This window comes from Schistocerca cancellata, chromosome 3 (assembly GCF_023864275.1).
Source record: "Schistocerca cancellata isolate TAMUIC-IGC-003103 chromosome 3, iqSchCanc2.1, whole genome shotgun sequence".
Lineage (NCBI taxonomy): Eukaryota > Metazoa > Arthropoda > Insecta > Orthoptera > Acrididae > Schistocerca > Schistocerca cancellata.
In genome coordinates, this window is record NC_064628.1 from 162,179,294 (window position 1) to 162,202,561 (window position 23,268).

At 41.4% G+C, this 23,268-nt stretch overlaps 1 protein-coding gene across 5 annotated transcripts in view; it reads left to right on the forward strand.

Moving 5' to 3' along the window:
• The window catches only part of LOC126174781 (axotactin), a 567,513-nt gene that overhangs the window by 287,604 nt on the left and 256,641 nt on the right, over positions 1-23,268 (forward strand). For all 5 annotated transcript variants that reach the window (XR_007535484.1, XR_007535485.1, XM_049921127.1 and 2 more), the window contains exons 12-14: positions 6,623-6,927; positions 20,896-21,000; positions 21,085-21,217. Coding sequence is in view for 3 of the 5 variants with exons in the window: in XM_049921127.1 (XP_049777084.1) it covers positions 6,623-6,927; positions 20,896-21,000; positions 21,085-21,217 (543 nt within the window). In the remaining 2 variants the exon portion in view is untranslated. The remainder of the gene's footprint in view (positions 1-6,622; positions 6,928-20,895; positions 21,001-21,084; positions 21,218-23,268) is intronic.

Below are 23,268 nucleotides of genomic sequence, written 5' to 3' on the forward strand. Positions count from 1 at the left end.
CATCACCCAATTTAATTCGACTACATTCCATTATCTTCGTTTTGCTTTTTTTTATGTTCATCTTATATCCTCCTTTCAAGACACTATCCATTCCATTCAGCTGCTCTTCCAGGTCCTTTACTGTTTCTGACAGAATTACAATGTCATCGGCAAACCTCAAAGTTTTTATTTCTTCTCCATGGATTTTAATTCCTACTCCAAATTTTTCTTTTGTTTCCTTCACTGCTTGCTCAATATACAGATTGAAGAACATCGGGGATAGGCTACAACCCTGTCTCATTCCCATCCCAACCACTGCTTCCCTTTCATGCCCCTCGACTCTTATAACTGCCATCTGTTTTCTGCACAAATTGTAAATAGCCTTTCGTTCCCTGTATTTTACCCCTGCCATCTTCAGAATTTGAAAGAGATTATTCCAGTCAATGTTGTCAAAAACTTTCTTTAAGTCTACAAATGCTAGAAATGTAGGTTTGCCTTTCCTTAATATATTCTTTAAGATCAGTCGTATTATTAATTTTTATCAGCTGACATTGGAAAGTGTGACTGCAAATGTGATGGGAAAGTAAAGTGTTGTTTGGAGGTGCACTTCTGCTTTTAGAACCTAAACCTTTGCCTTCATTAATGTTTTGCTGTAGATTTAAGCTTCTCCTCTCATAAAACACATAATAAGACTGTATCCTCATAGGCAATTAACTAATGAAAGCCATGTACTGAATTACAGATTTTTCACGGGAAGGAGGTCTGAATGTTCTTCTGATATGTTATTGTCAAAGAGTGTTGTTGCATATGTCAATAAATTGTGACATTAATAAAACTGATCTGATAATTCAAGTTATTTGTTTGTTTGATAACTTTGTATGGATTCATGATGTTGTATATTCTAAGTCATCTGTGCAGCACAATGTAGACCACCCTATTGGGAAATCACATCAAAAGCCAAAAAGTAAACAGCGTCTAACAAACAAGGCAGTGTAGTTGGGTAATCCCCTCTGTAGTTTCTTTCTTAGTGCAATTGGAGCATTGTCTTCCCAGAACAAAGCATATATGTCACTACATACCAAAAGAATATGAAATTACATTAAATTCAACAAATCATTTAAAAGATTTGCATACATGTTTTATAGAAAAACCATCTTATGTAATTCTCTTTGGTTTTATATCTTCTTTCTCTTCCACAAATGAATTAAAAGAATCCAATCACCATTCCTGTCTGTGATATTTCACTAGCAATTCTTTCCCCTGCTTGGAGTTTCCCTGTTGCTGTATTCAGGATTGTAGTTATCATAAGTGCTTGGATATTTTTCCGCTAGACCAACAAAAATGGACACTGAACTCAGGACCATTTGTCATTTTCCTGGGTTCTGAGACAATCACACAACCAAATCAGAAACATTTATAAATTGTCAGTAGCACAAATGTGATGCATGGCAAAAAGTGGAGCATGCCTCACTCATGTGGCAGTGGCATGGCATTCCATATAATTCAGTTACTTTGTGTCAATGCAGTGGGCACTTCTCCATTAAACTGTGTGTGTTGCTTATGATAGAAGCATTCCTTTTGCCATGCCACATGCCATGTGACTCGCCATGTCACCCTGGTGGACACCCTGCCTTAGATGCAATACATTTAGTTTGTTACAAAGAATTCCGTACATGATAGCTTTAAAAGTTCTTATAATGAAAACCTGTTTAGTGAATCAGAAGACACCAGATTTGTGGGTGGTAAAATACAATGTGTAGGTACCAGTCATTGAATGCAGCTCAATACTACAGGATGAATCTTCAGTGTTCTTTGGCTCACCATAATGGATTATAAGGCAATTCAGCAGACAACTTACCATGCTGACAACCCATCTTGCAGTAATGTGACAATGCTCAATCCACATGGCTCTTCTGGTCAAACTGACAGGCTGAACAGTGTACAATACATAAGCTGCATGGCCCGTTCATGATTGGAAACACACTGTGCTCTACTGAACTATGCTGAGATATTCTTCCATTACAAATGTGGTTGTAAGTTGTATTATTATTAATTAGGCTGCATCATTTATTGAGATAGATACATACCCACAACAACATGAATGGGGAGGATGGCTACATATTGTCAAAGACGTAGATGCCAGAGATTCCTATCCAACAGGCCACATTTTTTCAGCAGGTGGCCAATTCTGGGCTCATTATAAACAAGCAGCTAACAGAGAATTGCCATATGTCATCAATGTCTTGTTACAGGAAAACATTTCCCCTTAATACAAGTTAACAATTTGTTTTAGCCTCCCAGTAACCTACTACAAATGTGTAAGCCATTCACTACCGAGGAAAAGACTCCATTGCTTCAAGATAACAAGAAGACACAGGGTGTAATTAATGGTTCCAGAGATAATACTTACACAGCTAAGGGACTTGTGTGTCAAAAGTTGCAATGCTGCTAACAATGTATGGGGTGCCGTAGGTACATAATGTGATCTAACCTCTAAGGTTAATTATCAGTGAAATCAACTCACCCACATATTTTCTGGTAGAACATCTGGTGTGCAAGCTACACTGCCTGGTTGTTCACATGGAGTCTTATGTTAAAGATTCCACATATAATCTCTCTGTTTACATATGTGCTTGTACCTGAAATCATTAACATGTAACAGGAATAGATACTGTTAGACATTTGTGACTTAGTGCTGTCATGCTTGTCAACATATTTCAGTTGGCAGGGTAAATTCTATGAGTAGGAGTAGGCAGATGGGGTGGCAATGGATTCCCCACCTCCCTTCTGTAGCAGCTGATGTGTTCTTTTGAAGCCTTTGAACAAATAGCTCCAAGTTCCACACTGCTACACTCGTAGACCCATTCTTCCCACCCATCTGTATTCAGAATGATGTAAATGGTACTTTAGGAGATGTCACTTACATTGGTATATGACTTTTACCTCTGAGTCCAAATCAGGAAACTTTTGCAGAAGAAAGGACATCTGCTGAGAGGAAGGTGGGCTGTAAGGGGAGGAGGCAGCCCCATCTTCCCAGTTAAGGGTAAATGTAAAGTGGTTGTTAGAGGTACATAAATGACATGTTCTTTGTAAAGCAACACAGGGAAACAGAACTAGGGGAGTTCCATCAGCACCTCAGCAGCCTACATAAAAACATATGATTCATTCTGGAATTGGACGATAACAGCACAGATCCATTCCTGAATGTACAAGTATATAGAACACCTAGCAGCAAACTACAACATAACTTGTATAGAAAACTATGCATGCTAACAGATATTTTCATGTGGAGTTGCACAATAATCCAGCACAGAAGAATTCTGTGTTATGTATTGTGATATTTTGAGCTCTCAAGAAAAATGATACTGATAACCTCTAACACACTAACAAACTCTAGGCAGTATTCCATATGAATGGATACACCAATAAAAACATGCATTAATCTAGACAATCAGCAAAACAAAACTGATAACAGTAAAGGACAACAATCCTTGTTGCTTGCTTGCCTTATGTGAGAAGCATACATGACCATAGTGGCTGCATGCTGCACCACAGAGGAATTACACTACCAGAGTGGCTACAAAAAGATCCACATATATTACGGCCCATAGTTTCTATCCATGCTGCAGTCATTTATGAATTTCAATGTACATACAGTGGTATCTGTATTGGTGAAACCAAGAGACTGATTCAGAGCATGAAAGGTATGTATGACTGGGCCAACATAGAAAATCAGCAATAGCCAATTGCCAGCTAGACTTTCATTTTGCAAGAAGCCTTTTGCTTCCTCAGCAACAATTTATGTGATGGTGAAAAATGAGAAAGGCCATTGAGATAATGAAATACCCCAACAACATCAACAAGGAGAATGGCTACAAACTGCAGTATACCTAACTGCCATTGTTCACAGCCCAACGGACCTAGTGTGTCCATCAGCCAGCAGGTCCTCAGGAACCAAGCTCAACAGTATAAGTAAATAATCACAAGAGAACTGCCATGTGGTTAAAAGTCTTGTGGTAGAAAAGTGTTACCCCTGTGTACAAGCTTCAAATTTGCTATTGCCTGCCAATCCCTCGTTGGAGTAACATAGGCAATAGCCTTATGTGTAAGCACCCCTACACAAGTGCCTTGACTTTGGACTGTACAATAACACTCCAAAATGTGATGTTGGTAGTCACTTGACAACTGAAACTGGATGGTAATTGGGAAGACCATCTCAGAATGGAGTTTAGTCACTGTGAAGAGATCACTGCAAAGATGACCAAAATGTCAGTTTTATAGTTTCACTGTTTGTAGTTTTACTGGTTAACAGTGATGAAGCCTAATAACCAGATTCTTTTTATTCAAACATAACTGCTACTTATCCACCTGTAGTATAGTGTGATCTTCAAACAGTGGTGATTGATGCATGGACGAGGATTGTGTTGTTGACGATTCCAAGTGAAGTTGCGGTATGCGCACGTGTGTGCCTTACACTTGAAGAAAGCATATATCTTGCAAATTAAAACTCTCACTTCCTTTTGTGGAATGTATCACTAACCACCATATCAGCAATGACAGCTCACAACAAATGGAACAAAAATTCCTTAAACAACTCGCTAGATAACATTTAATGCTCACATTAGCTACAGCATTCAGAGCAGAGCATTCAGAACACTACTGAACTCTCATTGGCTGTTGGAGAATGTGTGACATAGATGCACAGAACAAACCTAAACTCAACCCTTATTGTTTGCTGAACAAATTTTCATGGAGTTTTCACAGGTAACTTCTGCATAACTTGAGGCAATTAATAGGCTTTATTTTATCAAAATCAGATACAAATGAAAAATAAAAATAAAGTAAAAAAATTAAAATAAAAAAATCATAATTTAAAACTCTGGGGGGTCTGCTTAGCTTAGTAATTTGGATGTTTATCTTAGTGATAGCATAATACATCAAAGACCCAACAGATGGTGCTGCTACTGCTAGTTTTGTAGTACACCAAAGAACCAATAGATGCACAGTTAGTACTATGTCCCCCCCCCCCCCCCCCCAGGGACAGGAGTGTTCTCAGAAATTCACATTAGTGATTTAATTAAGTGCCACAATCTTATCATTGTGAATGCAAACTAAGATTGGATTTACTTTGCTAGGATATATGAATTTAGTGATGTCCGTTTGTGCATTATAAACTTGAGGATATTGCTGCTTTTGATAAGTTTCTTTCATATTTGACTTCTTGGATGTAGAAAATTAATTTAGACAAAGTGATCATGTAAGGGTCCAGTTTTTACCAACTGAGGTACAGCATACTAAAAAGCAATGCTATGCAAATGCTCTTTTTAACTTCCATTGCAAAGGATGGCGATATAGCTAATATTTCAGTATGGTTTGATAGTACTTCATGCATTCTGTGCCCTCCTTGCTCCCAAATCACCAGCCTCCTCCCATATGTCACACTACTGGAAGATAAGGTTGCTGTATTCATTGTTATCCAATATAATACAGAGAAACAATGAAAAATACTTTTATGGCTCTGCTGCTGAGAACCGTATCACCAGTTATAATTGTTTCTCCTCCACATATCAAATTATCTGTAGCATTAAACTAAGCATAAGTGTGGCAAAACATGAGTGGTCACAACACGTCACAGTCATACTTAAATGGTGGCCACTGCATTCTCTGACAGATCTCACCTCAGTCTTGCTGCACTAGATGATCAAATCAGGTTTTGTTTCCATTGCTGATACCACAATGGGCCAACCCTGAACACTTGATATTATGGGTTTTGGTAACATGACCTATAAATTCTATCTATTCTTCTGTTTCTTAAAAATGTAGAAACATTGAATAAATTTTATGGTTCTGGAGTACAAAAGAGGCTGCAGATAGAAACATTAGGGGAGAAAATCCACCTTACTTGAATGTGTGTTAACTGAAGGCAGTCATGTTATCCATTTCAAACTCTGACTGAATTGGCAGGTGCTATACCCATTTGTGCAGAGAAGCTATTCACATATATGACCATATTAACATTTTTACAAGTCAGGTAGGAAGCCTAAAAGTAAAGGTATATGGATGTTACATCTCAGCATATAAACAAAACTCAAGCGTAAAAAGACCAAAAATCATTTCATGCATTATTAGAACTTTCATCTGCAGTTACAACATTGGTTTGGTGATATATAAAGCCTATTTTAGTTCAGTAGCTCTAATCAGTGATGGAAAGTCTACTGATGTGAAAGTAGGCAAAACAGATTATGCAGTGGCTGTTCACCATACATACAGTACTTCAAGCATTAAGAACAGTACTATAATTTTTAAATTATGGCTATAGTTTAATACTACCCTGAAATCCCTAATCTAGGTTCAGAATCAGTTGGTAATCTAGCCAAGGGATCAGATCTAATCCAGATCTGGTCATCATGACTTCATTTTTCTACAGTTTTCCTAAATCCTGCCATATGGATGGTATGACTTTTTCCGTATATTCACTATGAACTACTTGCCTGATTTTTGTCCTGCTGAGATAGTGCTCCATCAACTTACCATTAGCAAGATATTCAGGTGTAAAAGAACATTTGTGGGCAGAATCTCTTCAAACTTTTAACTATTAATTCCTTTAATCTGTAATTTATCATGTATGCATTATTTTTTACAGGTCTGGCATCTCACAATAACTTTGTGGGGAGTTTGAAATATGTTTTCTTTAATGAAATTTCAATTCTCTATGAACTGAAGAAAGGAAATCCAAAAGTTCATTACATTGGTGTTCTGGAGCCAGAATTTGAAGAAACAAAGGTTGAAGTTATACCATTGACTCTTCCATTCCCATCAGCTCATATTAAGTGGTATTTAAATGATACTGACACTTTGTCACTGAAATTTGACTTCAAAAGCAGTCAGCCAACTGGAGTTCTTGCTGTGTCCAATATTACAACACCATCTGGTCATGGATACTGGGAGGTATTCAAACAAAAGTAACTTTTATCTATAAATTTGAGACTGTAATTATAACAAAAAGAAGATAAAGTGAGGTGAAGATTGGACCTAGTTAAAATGCAGTGCCAGCACACTGCAGCCATCTAGGACAATGTAGCTGTATAAGTGTGAGAGGTCTGTTCAAAAAATTCCAGAACTTTATCCACAAAATTTTTATGCACTTACCTCTTACTTATTGTGCATGGTCTCCTTCAAAATACTCTCTTCCACTATTGATACAGTGTTACCAGCATCGTTTTCACTTTCAAAAGCAGTCTCGGTACATCTCTTGCTGGATCACATGAAAAACTGTCTATGAATTTTCTTTTATCTCATCTACTGTTGCCAATCTTAATTTTTTCAACAGGGTTTTCAGCTTTGGAAATAAAAAAAAGTCCACAAGAGCACAGAGGATAAGGCAGCACAGTTATTTCACTTTTTTGCAGATGAATGTGCAGCTGCATTATCATGATGCAAGAGCCAGGAATTGTCTCACCGCATTTCAGGTCATTTCCTTCCCACATTTTCTCACAGGCATTCCAACACATCTCAATAGTACCACCGATTAACAGTTTGCCACTGTAGCATCAATTCATGATGAACTAATCCTACAAAGTCAAAGAAAGCTATCAGTATGGCTTTGACATTTGTCCTGATCTTGTGAGCTTTTCCTGGTCTTGGAGAACCTTTCTCAATGCATAGTGAAGATTGAACCTTGGTCTCAGAATCATAACCATAGACCCACAGCTCATCACCATTTATGATTCTTGTAAGCAAAATCTTGTTCTCGTTTGCACGATCCAAAACCTCTTCACAGATTTCAAGGCAAAGGCCTTTTTGGTCTTGACTCATGCGCTTTAGGACAAACATGGCAGCAACATGATGCTTTCTAAGATGCTGTGTCAGGATTTCATGACATGTTACATTCTTCTGCAATCTCTCAGACAGTCAGTCTTCAACTGGTACCCAGAATTTTGTTTATGTTCCTGACACAAGCGTCATCTGTAGACGTCGAATGGCATCCTGAATGAGGGTCATCTTTAACATCTGTCTGGCCATTTCTAAACCATGTCAACCACTCATAACACCGAGTACGGCTTAAGCACTCACCACCGTAGGCTTCCTGCATAATTTGGTGTGACTCTATGAAGGTTTTCTTGAGTTTTATGCAAAATTCAATGCAGACACATTGCTCCTCTAACTCTGCCATCTTGAAATTCACAAGCTGTGCAACACTGTGATCTACTCAGTGCAGCACTGAACAATAAATAATAGACATATGACAATGAAACTTCTAGCAGTTATATATTAAACATAGGTTTGCGCAGGAATGCCACCACCATTTCACTCCAACATACCATTGGTTTGAATTTATGAAAGTTACAAAACTTTTTGAACAGACCTTGTACGTATACTCCATATCTTTGAACAAGGGTTCATCCAAAATCTAACATTTTCAGTCTTGTTTATGTGTCAGTTGATGACTCAATGCCTCAACAATCTGATGATTTATTACCTTTACTCCTTGAAGATAATATAGAATTCTTGCATGTTTTCTTCTAGATATTTTTTTCTTCTTTTACAGTTTTCATAGGTCAAAGCCAAGTCATAAGGTCACTCTAAAAGGCAAAAAATAATTACTTGACTTAATAGACAGTACATTAGCTAACAAGTCACTCTTCAACAAAACAAACAAACATACAACATTTTTAACTGTAAAAGATTTAAAAGAAAGACATGAATAATATTAGATGCAATAGAAGATGAGTTATGTGCATATTTGTGAAAGGATAGAAAAGAATTAGGAAAGAGACTACTCACTAATGATAAGCCAATATGGATCCTGAATGAACAGTGTTGGTGCATGAATATTATAGCTTTTTTATTGAAACCTTCATTCGGCAAGAGCACAATGTAGAAAACAGTGATTACCAGTGTCAACTTCTTAAATGCTCATCTTCAGGTGTGGAAGTTGTTGTAAAAATCACAAATTAGAAATACTTTAGAATACAACAGTGTCACAAGAATAATTATGCATAAGCTGTTGGGAGAACATACCAGGTTACAAACATGCAGTTCCTGCATCAAGAGAATAGGTAAGACACTTCGTCATTTCAGTGTTAACATGCTGAAGGAAGTGACCACTGGAGAATACAATAGAATAAAATTATATGGATATCATCCAAAGCCAATGGAACGAAGCTATGTGCAATAAAATCCCAGTTACAGCATACCTTACAATTGTATTTAAAAACTGGGTAAGTGAAACATACTGTATAAACATCATTGTACCAAGTTGAATGTGACATAAGTCAAGTCATCTTGCCTGGCCACAGTGTCAGACAAAATTGACAAGGTCAAGGCAGCAAACAGACTGACTGCCATTGTGTACATGGGTTCACAGTTTAGTGGAGATACCACTAGGTGGCAGTGCAGCATAATAAAGTAGAAATATAATGTAATACAATAATTAAAATGAGGAAAACACTATACAGTAATTTAAAAAACAAATAATAAATTATTTAAGAAACTTCAGAAATTTGGCTTATTGTCACAGGAATTTGCACACACATATAAAAACTCAAAAAGATTTTTTGACATGTTGCAAGTACTTTATATGTGCTCCCCTACTGATTCTGGCGATGCCAAGCAGATAATTAATCAAGTTCTTGCCATGTTCAGTGAAACATGTCCCTATCAATCAGATCAAAAACACTGTTGATGCAGGTTCATAGTCCTGGCAGGTTTGTTGGTAGAGAAGGCATAAACACTGAATCTTTAACATAACCCCACACAAAAAATCACTTGGGTTTAGGATGGGAGAGAATAGAGGCTATGTCATGAATAGCTGATCATCAATTCCACAATATCTGATCCACTGGCTTCTCAATTTCCCATTTAGGAATTCACGAACATCTTGGTTGGAAGTGGGTCAAGCACTTTCCTGTTGGTACATGAAGTCCACACTGTCAGTCTCCAGTTGTGGCATGAGCCAATTTTCCAGCACGTCCAGAAACGCATGTCCTGTAATGGTCTTTTTGCAGAAGGAAAAGGTACCATAAACTTTAAACTGTGAGACCGCACAGAACATATTAACTTTTGTTGAACCTCAAATTTGCTGCATGATTGATGGGGTTTCTGTTCCCCAGATTCACAAGCGTGCCTGTTCACTATGCCATTCACAAAAAATGTTGCTTTGTCAATGAAGATGAGTGTCTCATAAAACCCATCCTCTTCTATAAGCTGTTGCAACTGTGTGGAAAATTCAAAGCATCTGACTTTGTCATCAAGAGTCAGGGCTTGTAACAATTGCAAGCAGTAAGGCTTCAGTTTCAGTCAGTTCCCTAAGATATTTCAAACAGTTGGTTGTGGTATGTTCAGCTCCATGCTTGACAGCTTCTATGGACTGTGTGTGAAACATACGCACAGGAAGTCAATCGCTCTTCACTCGCTATAGGCTAACCTGTTCATCTCCTTTTCTAGAGGCATCTTGAAGCTTAAACTGTGCATACCATTGCCAAATGGAGTTTGCAGTTGGTGGAGCTGTGTTGAACTAAATTTTGAAGTTTCTTTGCTGTGTTATGGCAGACTGACGTGAAGGCGTTTTGAGCATAACATACGCTTTCTCTGCACTTCCCACCATCTAGCCTAACTGCTTATTGCTACACTCTTGTGGCAGAAATCTGAAGTGTGGCTGTAACAATACAAAACTTTTTATGTTTGTCAATAGAGTGTTGAGTTCTGTGACAAATTGTCAATGAATGTACTTGCAGTGTATTTTAAAATCACTTCAGTCACTTATAATGACCTTGTATATACAACATTTACATAGTTTGTAGTAAGGGTATAAAAGATTATAAACAGAAGTAATAGTTAATATATTAAAAACAAAGATTCCACGACTTACCAAACGGGAAAGCGCTGGTAGATAGGCACAATAAAAAAACACACAAACACACACACAAAATTTCAAGTTTTCGCAACCAACCATCAGGAAAGAGGGAAGGAGAGGGAAAGACGAAAGGATGTGGGTTTTAGGGGGAGGGTAAGGAGTCATTCCAATCCCGGGAGTGGAAAGACTTACCTTAGGGGGGGAAAAGGACAGGTATACACTCGCACACACACACACACACATATCCCAATTACGAAAGCTTGAATTTTGCGTGTATGTTTGTGTTTGTTTGTGTGTCAATCAACCCGCCAGTGCTCCCGTTTGGTAAGTCACATCATCCCTGCCCTTAGATATACTTCTCCCACGTGAAATGCTTCCCTCTAACGTATACACATACGTGGGAAAAATATATCTAAAAACAAAGATGATGAGACTTACCAAACAAAAGCGCTGGCAGGTCGATAGACACACAAACAAACACAAACATACACACAAAATTCAAGCTTTCGCACCAAACAGTTGCCAGTTGCCTCGTCAGGAAAGAGGGAAGGAGAGGGAAAGACGAAAGGATGTGGGTTTTAAGGGAGAGGGTAAGGAGTCACTCCAATCCCAGGAGGGGAAAGACTTACCTTAAGGGGAAAAAGGGACAGGTATACACTCGCACACACACACACACACACACACACACACACACACACATCCAACTGCACATATACAGTCACAAGCAGACATTGTAAAGGCAAAGAGTTTAGGCAGAGATGTCAGTCAAGGTGGAAGTACAGAGGCAAAGATGTTGTTGAGTGACAAGTGATGTATGAGCGGCGGCAACTTGAAATTAGTGGAGGTTTAGGCCAGGTGGGTAACGGGAAGAGAGGATATATTGAAGGGCAAGTTCCCATCTCCGGAGTTCGGACAGGTTGGTGTTAGTGGGAAGTATCCAGATAACCCGGACGGTGTAACACTGTGCCAAGATGTGCTGGCCGTGCACCAAGGCATGTTTAGCCACAGGGTGATCCTCATTACCAACAAACACTGTCTGCCTGTGTCCATTCATGTGAATGGACAGTTTGTTGCTGGTCATTCCCACGTAGAAAGCTTCACAGTGTAGGCAGGTCAGTTGGTAAATCACGTGGGTGCTTTCACACGTGGCTCTGCCTTTGATCGTGTACACCTTCCGGGTTACAGGACTGGAGTAGGTGGTGGTGGGAGGGTGCATGGGACAGGTTTTACACCGGGGGCGGTTGCAAGGGTAGGAGCCAGAGGGTAGGGAAGGTGGTTTGGGGATTTCATAGGGATGAACTAAGAGGTTACGAAGGTTAGGTGGACGGCGGAAAGACACTCTTGGTGGAGTGGGGAGGATTTCATGAAGGATGGATCTCATTTCAGGGCAGGATTTGAGGAAGTCGTATCCCTGCTGGAGAGCCACATTCAGAGTCTGATCCAGTCCTGGAAAGTATCCTGTCACAAGTGGGGTTCTTCTGTGGGAGGTTCTGGGTTTGAGGGGATGAGGAAGTGGCTCTGGTTATTTGCTTCTGTACCAGGTCGGGAAGGTAGTTGCGGGATGCAAAAGCTGTTTTCAGGTTGTTGGTGTAATGGTTCAGGGATTCCGGACGGATTCATTTGCCACGAAGACCTAGGCTGTAGGGAAGGGACCGTTTGATGTGGAATGGGTGGCAGCTGTCATAATGGAGCTACTGTTGCTTGTTGGTGGGCTTGATGTGGACGGACGTGTGAAGCTGGCCATTGGACAGATGGAGGTCAACGTCAAGGAAAGTGGCATGGGATTTAGAGTAGGACCAGGTGAATCTGATGGAACCAAAGCAGTTGAGGTTGGAGAGGAAATTCTGGAGTTCTTCTTCACTGTGAGTCCAGATCATGAAGATGTCATCAATAAATCTGTACCAAACTTTGGGTTTGCAGGCCTGGCTAATCAAGAAAGCTTCCTCTAAGCGACCCATGAATAGGTTGGCATACGAGGGGGCCATCCTGGTACCCATGGCTGTTCCCTTTAATTGTTGGTATGTCTGGCCTTCAAAAGTGAAGAAGTTGTGGGTCAGGATGAAGCTGGCTAAGGTAATGAGGAAAGAGGTTTTAGGTAGGGTGGCAGGTGATCGGCGTGATAGGAAGTGCTCCATCGCAGCAAGGCCCTGGACATGCGGAATATTTGTGTATAAGGAAGTGGCATCAATGGTTACAAGGATGGTTTCCGGGGGTAACAGACGGGGCAAGGATTCCAGGCGTTTGAGAAAGTGGTTGGTGTCTTTGATGAAGGATGGGAGACTGCATGTAATGGGTTGAAGGTGTTGACCTACGTAGGCAGAGATACGTTCTGTGGGGGCTTGGTAACCACCTACAGTGGGGCGGTTGGGATGATTGGGTATGTGAATTTTAGGAAGAAGGTAGAAGTTAGGGGTGCGGGGTGTCGGTGGGGTCAGGAGGTTGATGGAGTCAGGTGAAAGGTTTTGTAGGAGGCCTAAGGTTCTGAGGATTCCTTGAAGCTCCGCCTGGACATCAGGAATGGGATTACCTTGGCAAACTTTGTATGTGGTGTTGTCTGAAAGCTGACGCAGTCCCTCAGCCACATACTCACGACGATCAAGTGCCACTGTCGTGGAACCCTTGTCCGCCAGAAGAATGACGATGGAACTGTCAGCCTTCAGATCACGGATAGCTCGGGCTTCAGCAGTGCTGATGTTGTTATATATATATATATATATATATACACTCCTGGAAATGGAAAAAAGAACACATTGACACCGGAGTGTCAGACCCACCATACTTGCTCCGGACACTGCGAGAGGGCTGTACAAGCAATGATCACACGCACGGCACAGCGGACACACCAGGAACCGCGGTGTTGGCCATCGAATGGCGCTAGCTGCGCAGCATTTGTGCACCGCCGCCGTCAGTGTCAGCCAGTTTGCTGTGGCATACGGAGCTCCATCGTAGTCTTTAACACTGGTAGCATGCCGCGACAGCGTGGACGTGAACTGTATGTGCAGTTGACGGACTTTGAGCGAGGGCGTATAGTGGGCATGCAGGAGGCCAGGCGGACGTACCACCGAATTGCTCAACACGTGGGGCGTGAGGTCTCCACTGAACATCGATGTTGTCGCCAGTGGTTGGCGGAAGATGCACGTGCCCGTCGACCTGGGACCGGACCGCAGCGATGCACGGATGCACGCCAAGACCGTAGGATCCTACGCAGTGCCGTAGGGGACCGCACCGCCACTTCCCAGCAAATTAGGGACACTGTTGCTCCTGGGGTATCGGCGAGGACCATTCGCAACCGTCTCCATGAAGCTGGGCTACGGTCCCGCACACCGTTAGGCCGTCTTCCGCTCATGCCCCAACATCGTGCAGCCCGCCTCCAGTGGTGTCGCGACAGGCGTGAATGGAGGGATGAATGGAGATGTGTCGTCTTCAGCGATGAGAGTCACTTCTGCCTTGGTGCCAATGATGGTCGTATGCGTGTTTGGCGCCGTGCAGGTGAGCGCCACAATCAGGTCTGCATACGACCGAGGCGCACAGGGCCAACACCCGGCATCATGGTGTGGGGAGCGATCTCCTACACTGGCCGTACACCACTGGTGATCGTCGAGGGGACACTGAATAGTGCACGGTACATCCAAACCGTCATCGAACCCATCGTTCTACCATTCCTAGACCGGCAAGGGAACTTGCTGTTCCAACAGGACAATGCACGTCCGCATGTTTCCCGTGCCACCCAACGTGCTCTAGAAGGTGTAAGTCAACTACCCTGGCCAGCAAGATCTCCGGATCTGTCCCCCATTGAGCATGTTTGGGACTGGATGAAGCATCGTCTCACGTGGTCTGCACGTCCAGCACGAACGCTGGTCCAACTGAGGCGCCAGGTGGAAATGGCATGGCAAGCCATTCCACAGGACTACATCCAGCATCTCTACGATCGTCTCCATGGGAGAATAGCAGCCTGCATTGCTGCGAAAGGTGGATATACACTGCACTAGTGCCAACATTGTGCATGCTCTGTTGCCTGTGTCAATGTGCCTGTGGTTCTGTCAGTGTGATCATGTGATGTATCTGACCCCACGAATGTGTCAATAAAGTTTCCCCTTCCTGGGACAATGAATTCACGGTGTTCTTATTTCAATTTCCAGGAGTGTGTGTATATATATATATATATATATATATATATATATATATATATATATATATATATGCCATGCCATTTCCACCTGGCGCTTCAGTTGGACCAGCGTTCGTGCTGGACGTGCAGACCGCGTGAGACGACACTTCATCCAGTCCCAACATGCTCAATGGGGGACAGATCCGGAGATCTTGCTGGCCAGGGTAGTTGACTTACACCTTCTAGAGCACGTTGGGTGGCACGGGATACATGCGGACGTGCATTGTCCTGTTGGAACAGCAAGTTCCCTTGCCGGTCTAGGAATGGTAGAACGATGGGTTCGATGACGGTTTGGATGTACCGTGCACTATTCAGTGTCCCCTCGACGATCACCAGTGGTGTACGGCCAGTGTAGGAGATCGCTCCCCACCCCATGATGCCGGGTGTTGGCCCTGTGTGCCTCGGTCGTATGCAGTCCTGATTGTGGCGCTCACCTGCACGGCGCCAAACACGCATACGACCATCATTGGCACCAAGGCAGAAGCGACTCTCATCGCTGAAGATGACACGTCTCCATTCGTCCCTCCATTCACGCCTGTCGCGATACAACTGGAGGCAGGCTGCACAATGTTGGGGCGTGAGCGGAAGATGGCCTAACAGTGTGCGGGATCGTAGCCCAGCTTCATGGAGACGGTTGCGAATGGTCCTCGCCGATACCCCAGGAGCAACAGTGTCCCTAATTTGCTGGGAAGTGGCGGTGCGGTCCCCTACGGCACTGCGTAGGATCCTACGGTCTTGGCGTGCATCCGTGCGTCGCTGCGGTCCGGTCCCAGGTCGATGGGCACGTGCACCTTCCGCCGACCACTGGCGACAACATCGATGTTCAGTGGAGACCTCACGCCCCACGTGTTGAGCAATTCGGCGGTACGTCCACCCGGCCTCCCGCATGCCCACTATACGCCCTCGCTCAAAGTCCGTCAACTGCACATACGGTTCACGTCCATGCTGTCACGGCAAGCTACCAGTGTTAAAGACTGCGATGGAGCTCCGTATGCCACGGCAAACTGGCTGACACTGACGGCGGTGCACAAATGCTGCGCAGCTAGCGCCATTCGACAGCCAACACCACGGTTCCTGGTGTGTCCGCTGTGCCGTGCGTGTGAGCATTGCTTGTACAGCCCTCTCGCAGTGTCCGGAGCAAGTATGGTGGGTCTGACACACCGGTGTCAATGTGTTCTTTTTTCCATTTCCAGGAGTGTATATATATAAAGAAAGATGATGAGACTTACCAAACAAAAGCGCTGGCAGGTCGATAGACACACAAACAAACACAAACATACACACAAAATTCAAGCTTTCGCAACAAACGGTTGCTTCATCAGGAAAGAGGGAAGGAGAGGGAAAGACGAAAGGATGTGGGTTTTAAGGGAGAGGGTAAGGAGTCATTCCAATCCCGGGAGCGGAAAGACTTACCTTAGGGGGGAAAAAGAACAGGTATACACTCGCACACACACACATATCCATCCGCATATACACAGACACAAGCAGACAATAATTTTCTTTCCGATTCTACTCGCATATGGAGTGAGGGAAAAGTGACTGTTTATATGCTTCCATGCAAGCCCTAATTTCTCTTGTCTTACCTTATCTTCATGGTTGTTAGCCAAAATGTACATCCCAGACTCTTAAGCAGTGCTCAAGAATGGATGATGCTAGAGTTCTATAGCTTGCCTTCTTCACAGATAAATCACACTTTGCTAAAATTCGTCCAGTAAACCAAAATCAGTCATTCGCCTTCCCTATTACTGTCCATACATGCTTGTTCCATTTCACATCACTTCGCAACATTATGCCTAGATATTTAATCAATGTGACAGTGTTAAAGCAGCATGCTACTAATGTAGTATTCAACCACATTGGGATTGTCTTTCCTGCTCATCTGCATTAAGTACATTTTTCTACATTTAGAGTAGGCTGCCATTCATCACAGCAACTAAAAATCTTGTCTAAGTCATCTTGTATCCTCCTGCTGTCACTCAAAAATGACACCTTCCCACATACCACAGCATCATTAGCAAACAGCTGTAGACTTGCTGCTCATCCTGCCTATCAAATCATTTATGAATACAGAGGACAAGGACAGTCTTATTTCACTTCTATGGAGCACCCCTGTCTTTGATGAACACTACCATTGAAGACAAAATACTAGGTCATTACTTGAGAACTCTTTGAGCCACTCACATATATGCAACATAATCTGCATGCTGGGAACTTCGTTAATAGTCTGCAGTGTGGTATCACGTCAAATGATTTCCTGAAATCAAGTAATATGGAATATGGCTATTGCCCTTTATTCAGGATTCACAAAAAAGATACACCCTGATCTGGTAATTTATTTTTTCAGCTCTTTTAGTTGTTTCTCTAACTCAGGGATATCTATTACTATGTTCTGCATAAAGGTGTCTGTGCATCAGTCAAACTATGTTAGGTTTGAATGATCCTCCTGCATGAATGATTTCTTCAACATGAAATTTAAAACTTCAGCTTTCATTTTGCAGACAAGTTGATGAGTGACTGGATGGAAGTCCTCAACCCCCTTGGGTGATTTTACAGAGGACCAGAATTTTCTCAGGTTCTTGATAACATCTTACACTAAGGTACTTTGGTGAAAGTTATTGTATGCTTCACATGTTGTTCTTTTTGCAGACGCATGAATTTATACTATTGCCTGTCTCCATTTGCACATTCTTCTTTGAACTGAGAGTGCAGCAGTCTCTGCTTCATCAGCACTTTCCAAATTTTGTTATTAAACCACAGTCGGCCTTTTTCATCTTATCCCACTTACCCAGCACTACTTGTCAAGAGCACAATTTATAGTCACTTTAAACTTTGCCCATGATTCCCCTGTGTCCATCACATTGGAACAAGTCCATTCATTGTCTTAGTGGGATTCTAAAACTGCATATTTGTTCATTTTTTCAAAAATACTCTTCTGGTTTTTTGTTGGATTTATTAACTTATGTAACCATCACAGCTATGATGACATCCTAATCATTCCCCTGTCTCTATACTGACACTGTCAGTACGGTCAGGCCTTCTTGTAACTGAAAGCCCATCACTTGGTTATTGTGTCCCATCAAAGGCAGGGACATCTGTGAAAGCAGTCATGTCATACACCAGCTCTGAAGTTATTTCTGCATAGCATTTTATGGAGTTACGACCACCAACCAGCTGTTCACACATAGGAATGAGTGCCAGCAAACTGTAGCCAAGAGCAGAGTTGACCACCCAGTGGTAGAACATGCTGCTGAGCACAATCAATAGCCACTTTACAAACAGTTTCATTTGGATCATTTTCCCTAACAACAGCTTCTCTGGACAACATTGCTGGAAGTTGTCTGTGCAACAGATCCATCATTCCCGTAATCCTCATGGCCTAGATATTTGCAAGTCCCTGCCCCAAGCCCACATCCACCCTGCTGCAGAACTCTTAATTTCACTCATCCTGTTCCCACAACCTCTTCCCAGCGATCTGCTTTTCCTGTGCTCTGTCATCCCCCTTCCAGTCTACTCCTCCACATTATTGTCATCACCGTACATTGCACATACTCACAGTTAATGATGATCCTACCACATTCTTCTCCCACGCACCTCTGCCTCTATCCCCTGCATTCCTGTGCTGTGCATCTGCTACTACAGGGGATCCTAGATGTCAGCCAACTTTATCCATGCCTCCCTTCTATTTCCAGCCTCCTTTTTCATCCACTTTACTCCACTTGACACAATCCCTCACCTGTGAAGGATTCATCCAAAAGGTTGCAAAGTATTCAATTCATGTGCCTGTCAGTGAGCTTTATTCAAAAGTTACTTACATTTTACCATGACTTTCCACTACCATATGTAAATCTTGATTAAGCAGATTGCATGCCTTCATTTCAAATACACTGAAGAGCCAAAGACACTGGTACACCTGCTTAATATCATGTAGTGCCCCCCCTCTCCCCCTCATGAACACGCAGAAGTGCAGCAACACAATGTGGCATGGACTCACGGAGATCTCTTCTGAACAGCACATTGCAAAACATCCCAGATATGCTCAATAATGTTCATGTTTGGGGAGTTTGGTGGCCACTGAAAGTGCTTAAACTCAGAAGAGTGTCCCTGGAGCCACTCTGTAGCAGTTCTGGGCGTTTGTGGTGTTGCATTGTCCTGCTCTAATTGGCCACATCTGTTGGAATGCACAGTGGACATGAATGGATGCAGGTGATCAGACAGGGTGCTTACATGTGTGTCAGCTGTCAGAATCATATCTAGATGTGTCAGGGGTCCCATATCACTCCAACCGCACACTCCCCACACCATTACAGAGCTTCCATCAACTTGAACAGTCCCATGCTGACATGCAGGGTCCATAGATTCATCAGGTTGTCGCCATACCCATACATGTCCATCTGCTTGATACAATTTGAAACAAGACTTTTATGACCAGGCAACATGTTTCCAGTCATCAACAGTCCAGTGTCTGTTGATGAGCACAGGCGTGGCATAAAGGTTTGTGTTGGGCAGTCATCAAGGGTACACAAGTGGACCTTCAGCTCCAAAAGCCCATATTGATGGTGTTTCATTGAATGGTTTGCACACTGACACTTGCTGATGGCCCAGCATTGAAATCTGCATCAATTTGCAGAAGGGTTGCTTTTCTATCACACTGAACAATTCTTCTCAATTGTCATTGGTCCCGTTCTTGCAGGATCTTTTGCTGGCTGCAGCAGTGGTGGAGATTTGATGTTTTACCAGATTCCTGATATTTGCGGAATATTCGTGAATTGGTCATGCAGGAAAATTCCCAATTCATCACTACCTCGGAGATGCTACGTCCATTGCTTGAGCACCAACTTCAGCAGCACATTTAAGCTCACTTAAATCTTGATAATCAGCCATTGCAGCAGCAATAACCAATCTAACAACTATGACAGGCACTTGTTGTCTTATATAGGCATTGCCAACTGCAGTGCCATATTCTGTCTGTCTACATATCTCTGTATTTGAATAAGCATGCCTCTACCAGTTTCTTTGCCACTTCGGTGTATGTTACAGAACTTGATTGAAACCTATCACTATTTTGAGTGACATAATTTCTGGAGACCATGTGATAGTCATCTTATTTCAGTACATTTTTACATCTTGCCTGTTGTAGATGCTTACATATATATGTTTTAATGTTATATTTATCCAAATCTCTTGAAAAAAAGGTGTTTTAAGGGATTTTTTTCTGTTTCGTAATAACAGTTGATCTCTTGCTTTTTCCCGTGACTGTTAAAACTCATAATCCAGTAATTTATGAAATCGTACAGTAGTTTTATTTAAATATGATGTCCGCCAACAGAGGCACAAATGGCTTTAACATAAATTGTATTTTCTGGAGAAATCTTTTGCTCCCTAACTGTGCTGCCATCCCTCTGTATTTACAAATTGACTTATATTATGTGACTTTAACACATAATATTTTTTTATTGAACCATCCTTGACTTCACACCTATACATGAGCCTTCTTCTTGTCCCTTGGCACTGAACTAGTCATTTGCACTTGCTGGTAATAATCACATTCCTGCACAAAGTGTTTTTTTGTTGTGGAGTTCAGAATGTCAATAACTTATGAATGAATGAATGAAAATAAGTAATTTTCATCTGTAGTTACAGTTTGTTTATGTTATGCTATTTGTATATGAAAATGAGTCTTTAAAATTTCATTTATTGACAGGCATGTTACAACTCTATATATTTACCTTATATTAGTAGTAATTAAAAGAAATAGATAAGAAATATGTTTCTAGCCACACTGAAGAAGAGCTCATAAAACACGTGAATCAACATACTTCACTAATAATATTAGAAAACAGATGTTGCATAAATTCTGAATAAGGTAATGACATTGTTTTCTTTCTTGTATCAGCTTAAACTGGTAAATGATGATGTTCGATTTGTACTAAGGGACCTGTCCAGAAATTTTACACACCAATCAGCAGTCAAATATGTTGCCCATGTAAACTGGCATCATGTGAGTAATAATGTATTATTGCTGTATTTTAATAATTACAAAAATATTTTTGAAAAGTTTCTCACATATTTCTTTTATTTATAGGTTGATATAAATTATAAGAAAGGTTACTTAAACCTCACTGTTGATTACCTACATAACTCATATCAGCTGATAAAAAGGAGTTTTAGATTTGAGAAGAACTTAACAATAGGAACTGGAATAAAACTTAATCAGGGTAAGTAGCTCGGATAATCTTTTTCAGTAAATCTAAAATATTTAGTTCACTGAGTTTTAAATCTGTTGCTAACAGAATTGCAGGTTAACTTTAGTCATTAAATGTCTGTCAATCAAATATCTGCAAAGAAATAGATTTCCAAACAAAATCACTATTGTATAAATAGCATGACTTGAGAAGCAGTCAGGTGGGTACTTATGTTGTCTGCAAGAACAGAAATGACGTACTTTCATTAATATTGTCTGGAGACACTGTAAAGTAAAACAAGGCATTGACTAAAAAATTTGTTTGTTGTCGTGGCATTTTAGTTTGCAACAAAATACAGTTGTATACAGATAAACTGCTGTTCTTCTGAGGTGGACACGTGAATTAACATTTACAATTTTGGCCTGTGTATAGCAGCATCATAGAAGCTCTCTAAACTTTAAATTCCATCTAAGCAGGACTCGAAAGGTGCAGTGCTACTGACTGTTGTGTCATTATCAGCTGGATACAGCACTGGACGCAGCATGTGGTCAGCACATCACTCTGCTGATTGTCATCAGTTTTCGTAACTGGAGCCACTATTTCTTTATCAAGTAGCTCCTCAGTTAGCTTCACAATGGCTGAGTGCACCTCATTTGCCAATAGTGCTCAGCTGACCCAGATGGTCACCCATCCAAGTGCTAGCCAAGCCTGACACCACTTAACTTTGGTGATCTGAAGGGAACCGGTGTTACCACTGTGGCAAGGCCATTGGCCATCACAGAACTTGCTGATGGAATAACTGTGTCAATAAATTGTTTTTAAATACAATATCTAATATAAAACAAAAGTAAATCCAGAATGGAATAATGACAATATTATGAAAAGGATAGATTGGTACTCACCACATGGTGAAGATCTTGAGCTGCAAACAGGCACAACAAAAAGATTGCTAAGCATGTGAATTTTTGACCCGAAGGTCTTCTTCTAAAGTAGACAAAAAACAAACACACACTTAAAGTATAATTCACACACACATGACCACTATCTCTGGCCACCAATGCCAGCCTCAGTGGCCAGAGGCAGTGGCCATGTGTGGGTGAGTTGTGCTTGCATGAATGTGTGTGTGTTGTTTAATTTAGAAGGCCTTTGGGCCAACAGCTCCCATGTGGAGCAGTCTTTTTGTCACGTCTATCTACAGCTCACTGATTCCACTATATGGTGAGTAGCAATCTTTCTTTTTCTTAATATTGCCAGTATGTAATATGTGTTCTGTAGGCACTGTCATTTGCTGTTAAGCAGTAAAAAATCTGATCTGTTTCTGTCAGTGGAGCTTAACAGACAAGCTGTTGGTGGTGTAACAACAAGTCATCATATGCTTGCCTGAGACCTTGCTGTGGCAGGGAGGCTTGTGCACATCAGTGATATATGTAGATATACAATAGGTGCAACCATTTAAGAGAGCTATCTGTGGAGAGGCTGGACTAACATATGGTACCAGGAGAAGTGCAGAAGCTTTTTAAACACTTGCAGGGGTGACAGTCTGGATGAGTGACTAATCTTAATGACATGCAACTTTATTGTATGTCTTAATGATAATGGCATCAACATGGGTAAAATATTCCAGATGGAAAAATTCTCAGTTCAGATCTCCAGGCTGGGACAACTCAGGATGATGTTGCCATCAGGAAAACCAAACTGGTGTTCTACAGGCTGGAGGGTTGGATGTTTGATACCTTCAGTGGGTGTGTAGCTTGGAGATTTAAAAAAGACAGAGATGGATAAATTGATGTTAAATATAGTGGCAGTTACGGAAATGTGATGTCAGAAAGAACAGGACTTCTGACCAGGTCAGTAAAGGTTTATAAACACAAAATTAAATATGGATAATGCAAGAATTTAATAATGAATAAGAAAAAAGAGGGAAAAATAGCAGAAAATGTGGACTGGTGAAAGGAATGAAAAGGGAAGTTGCCTGGTAGAATTTTTGATAAAGCATCATTTAATCAATGCTAATATTTAATTTAACAATCATGAAAGAAGAACAATCATGGAAGAGACCTGGAGGCAATGGAAGGATTCAGATA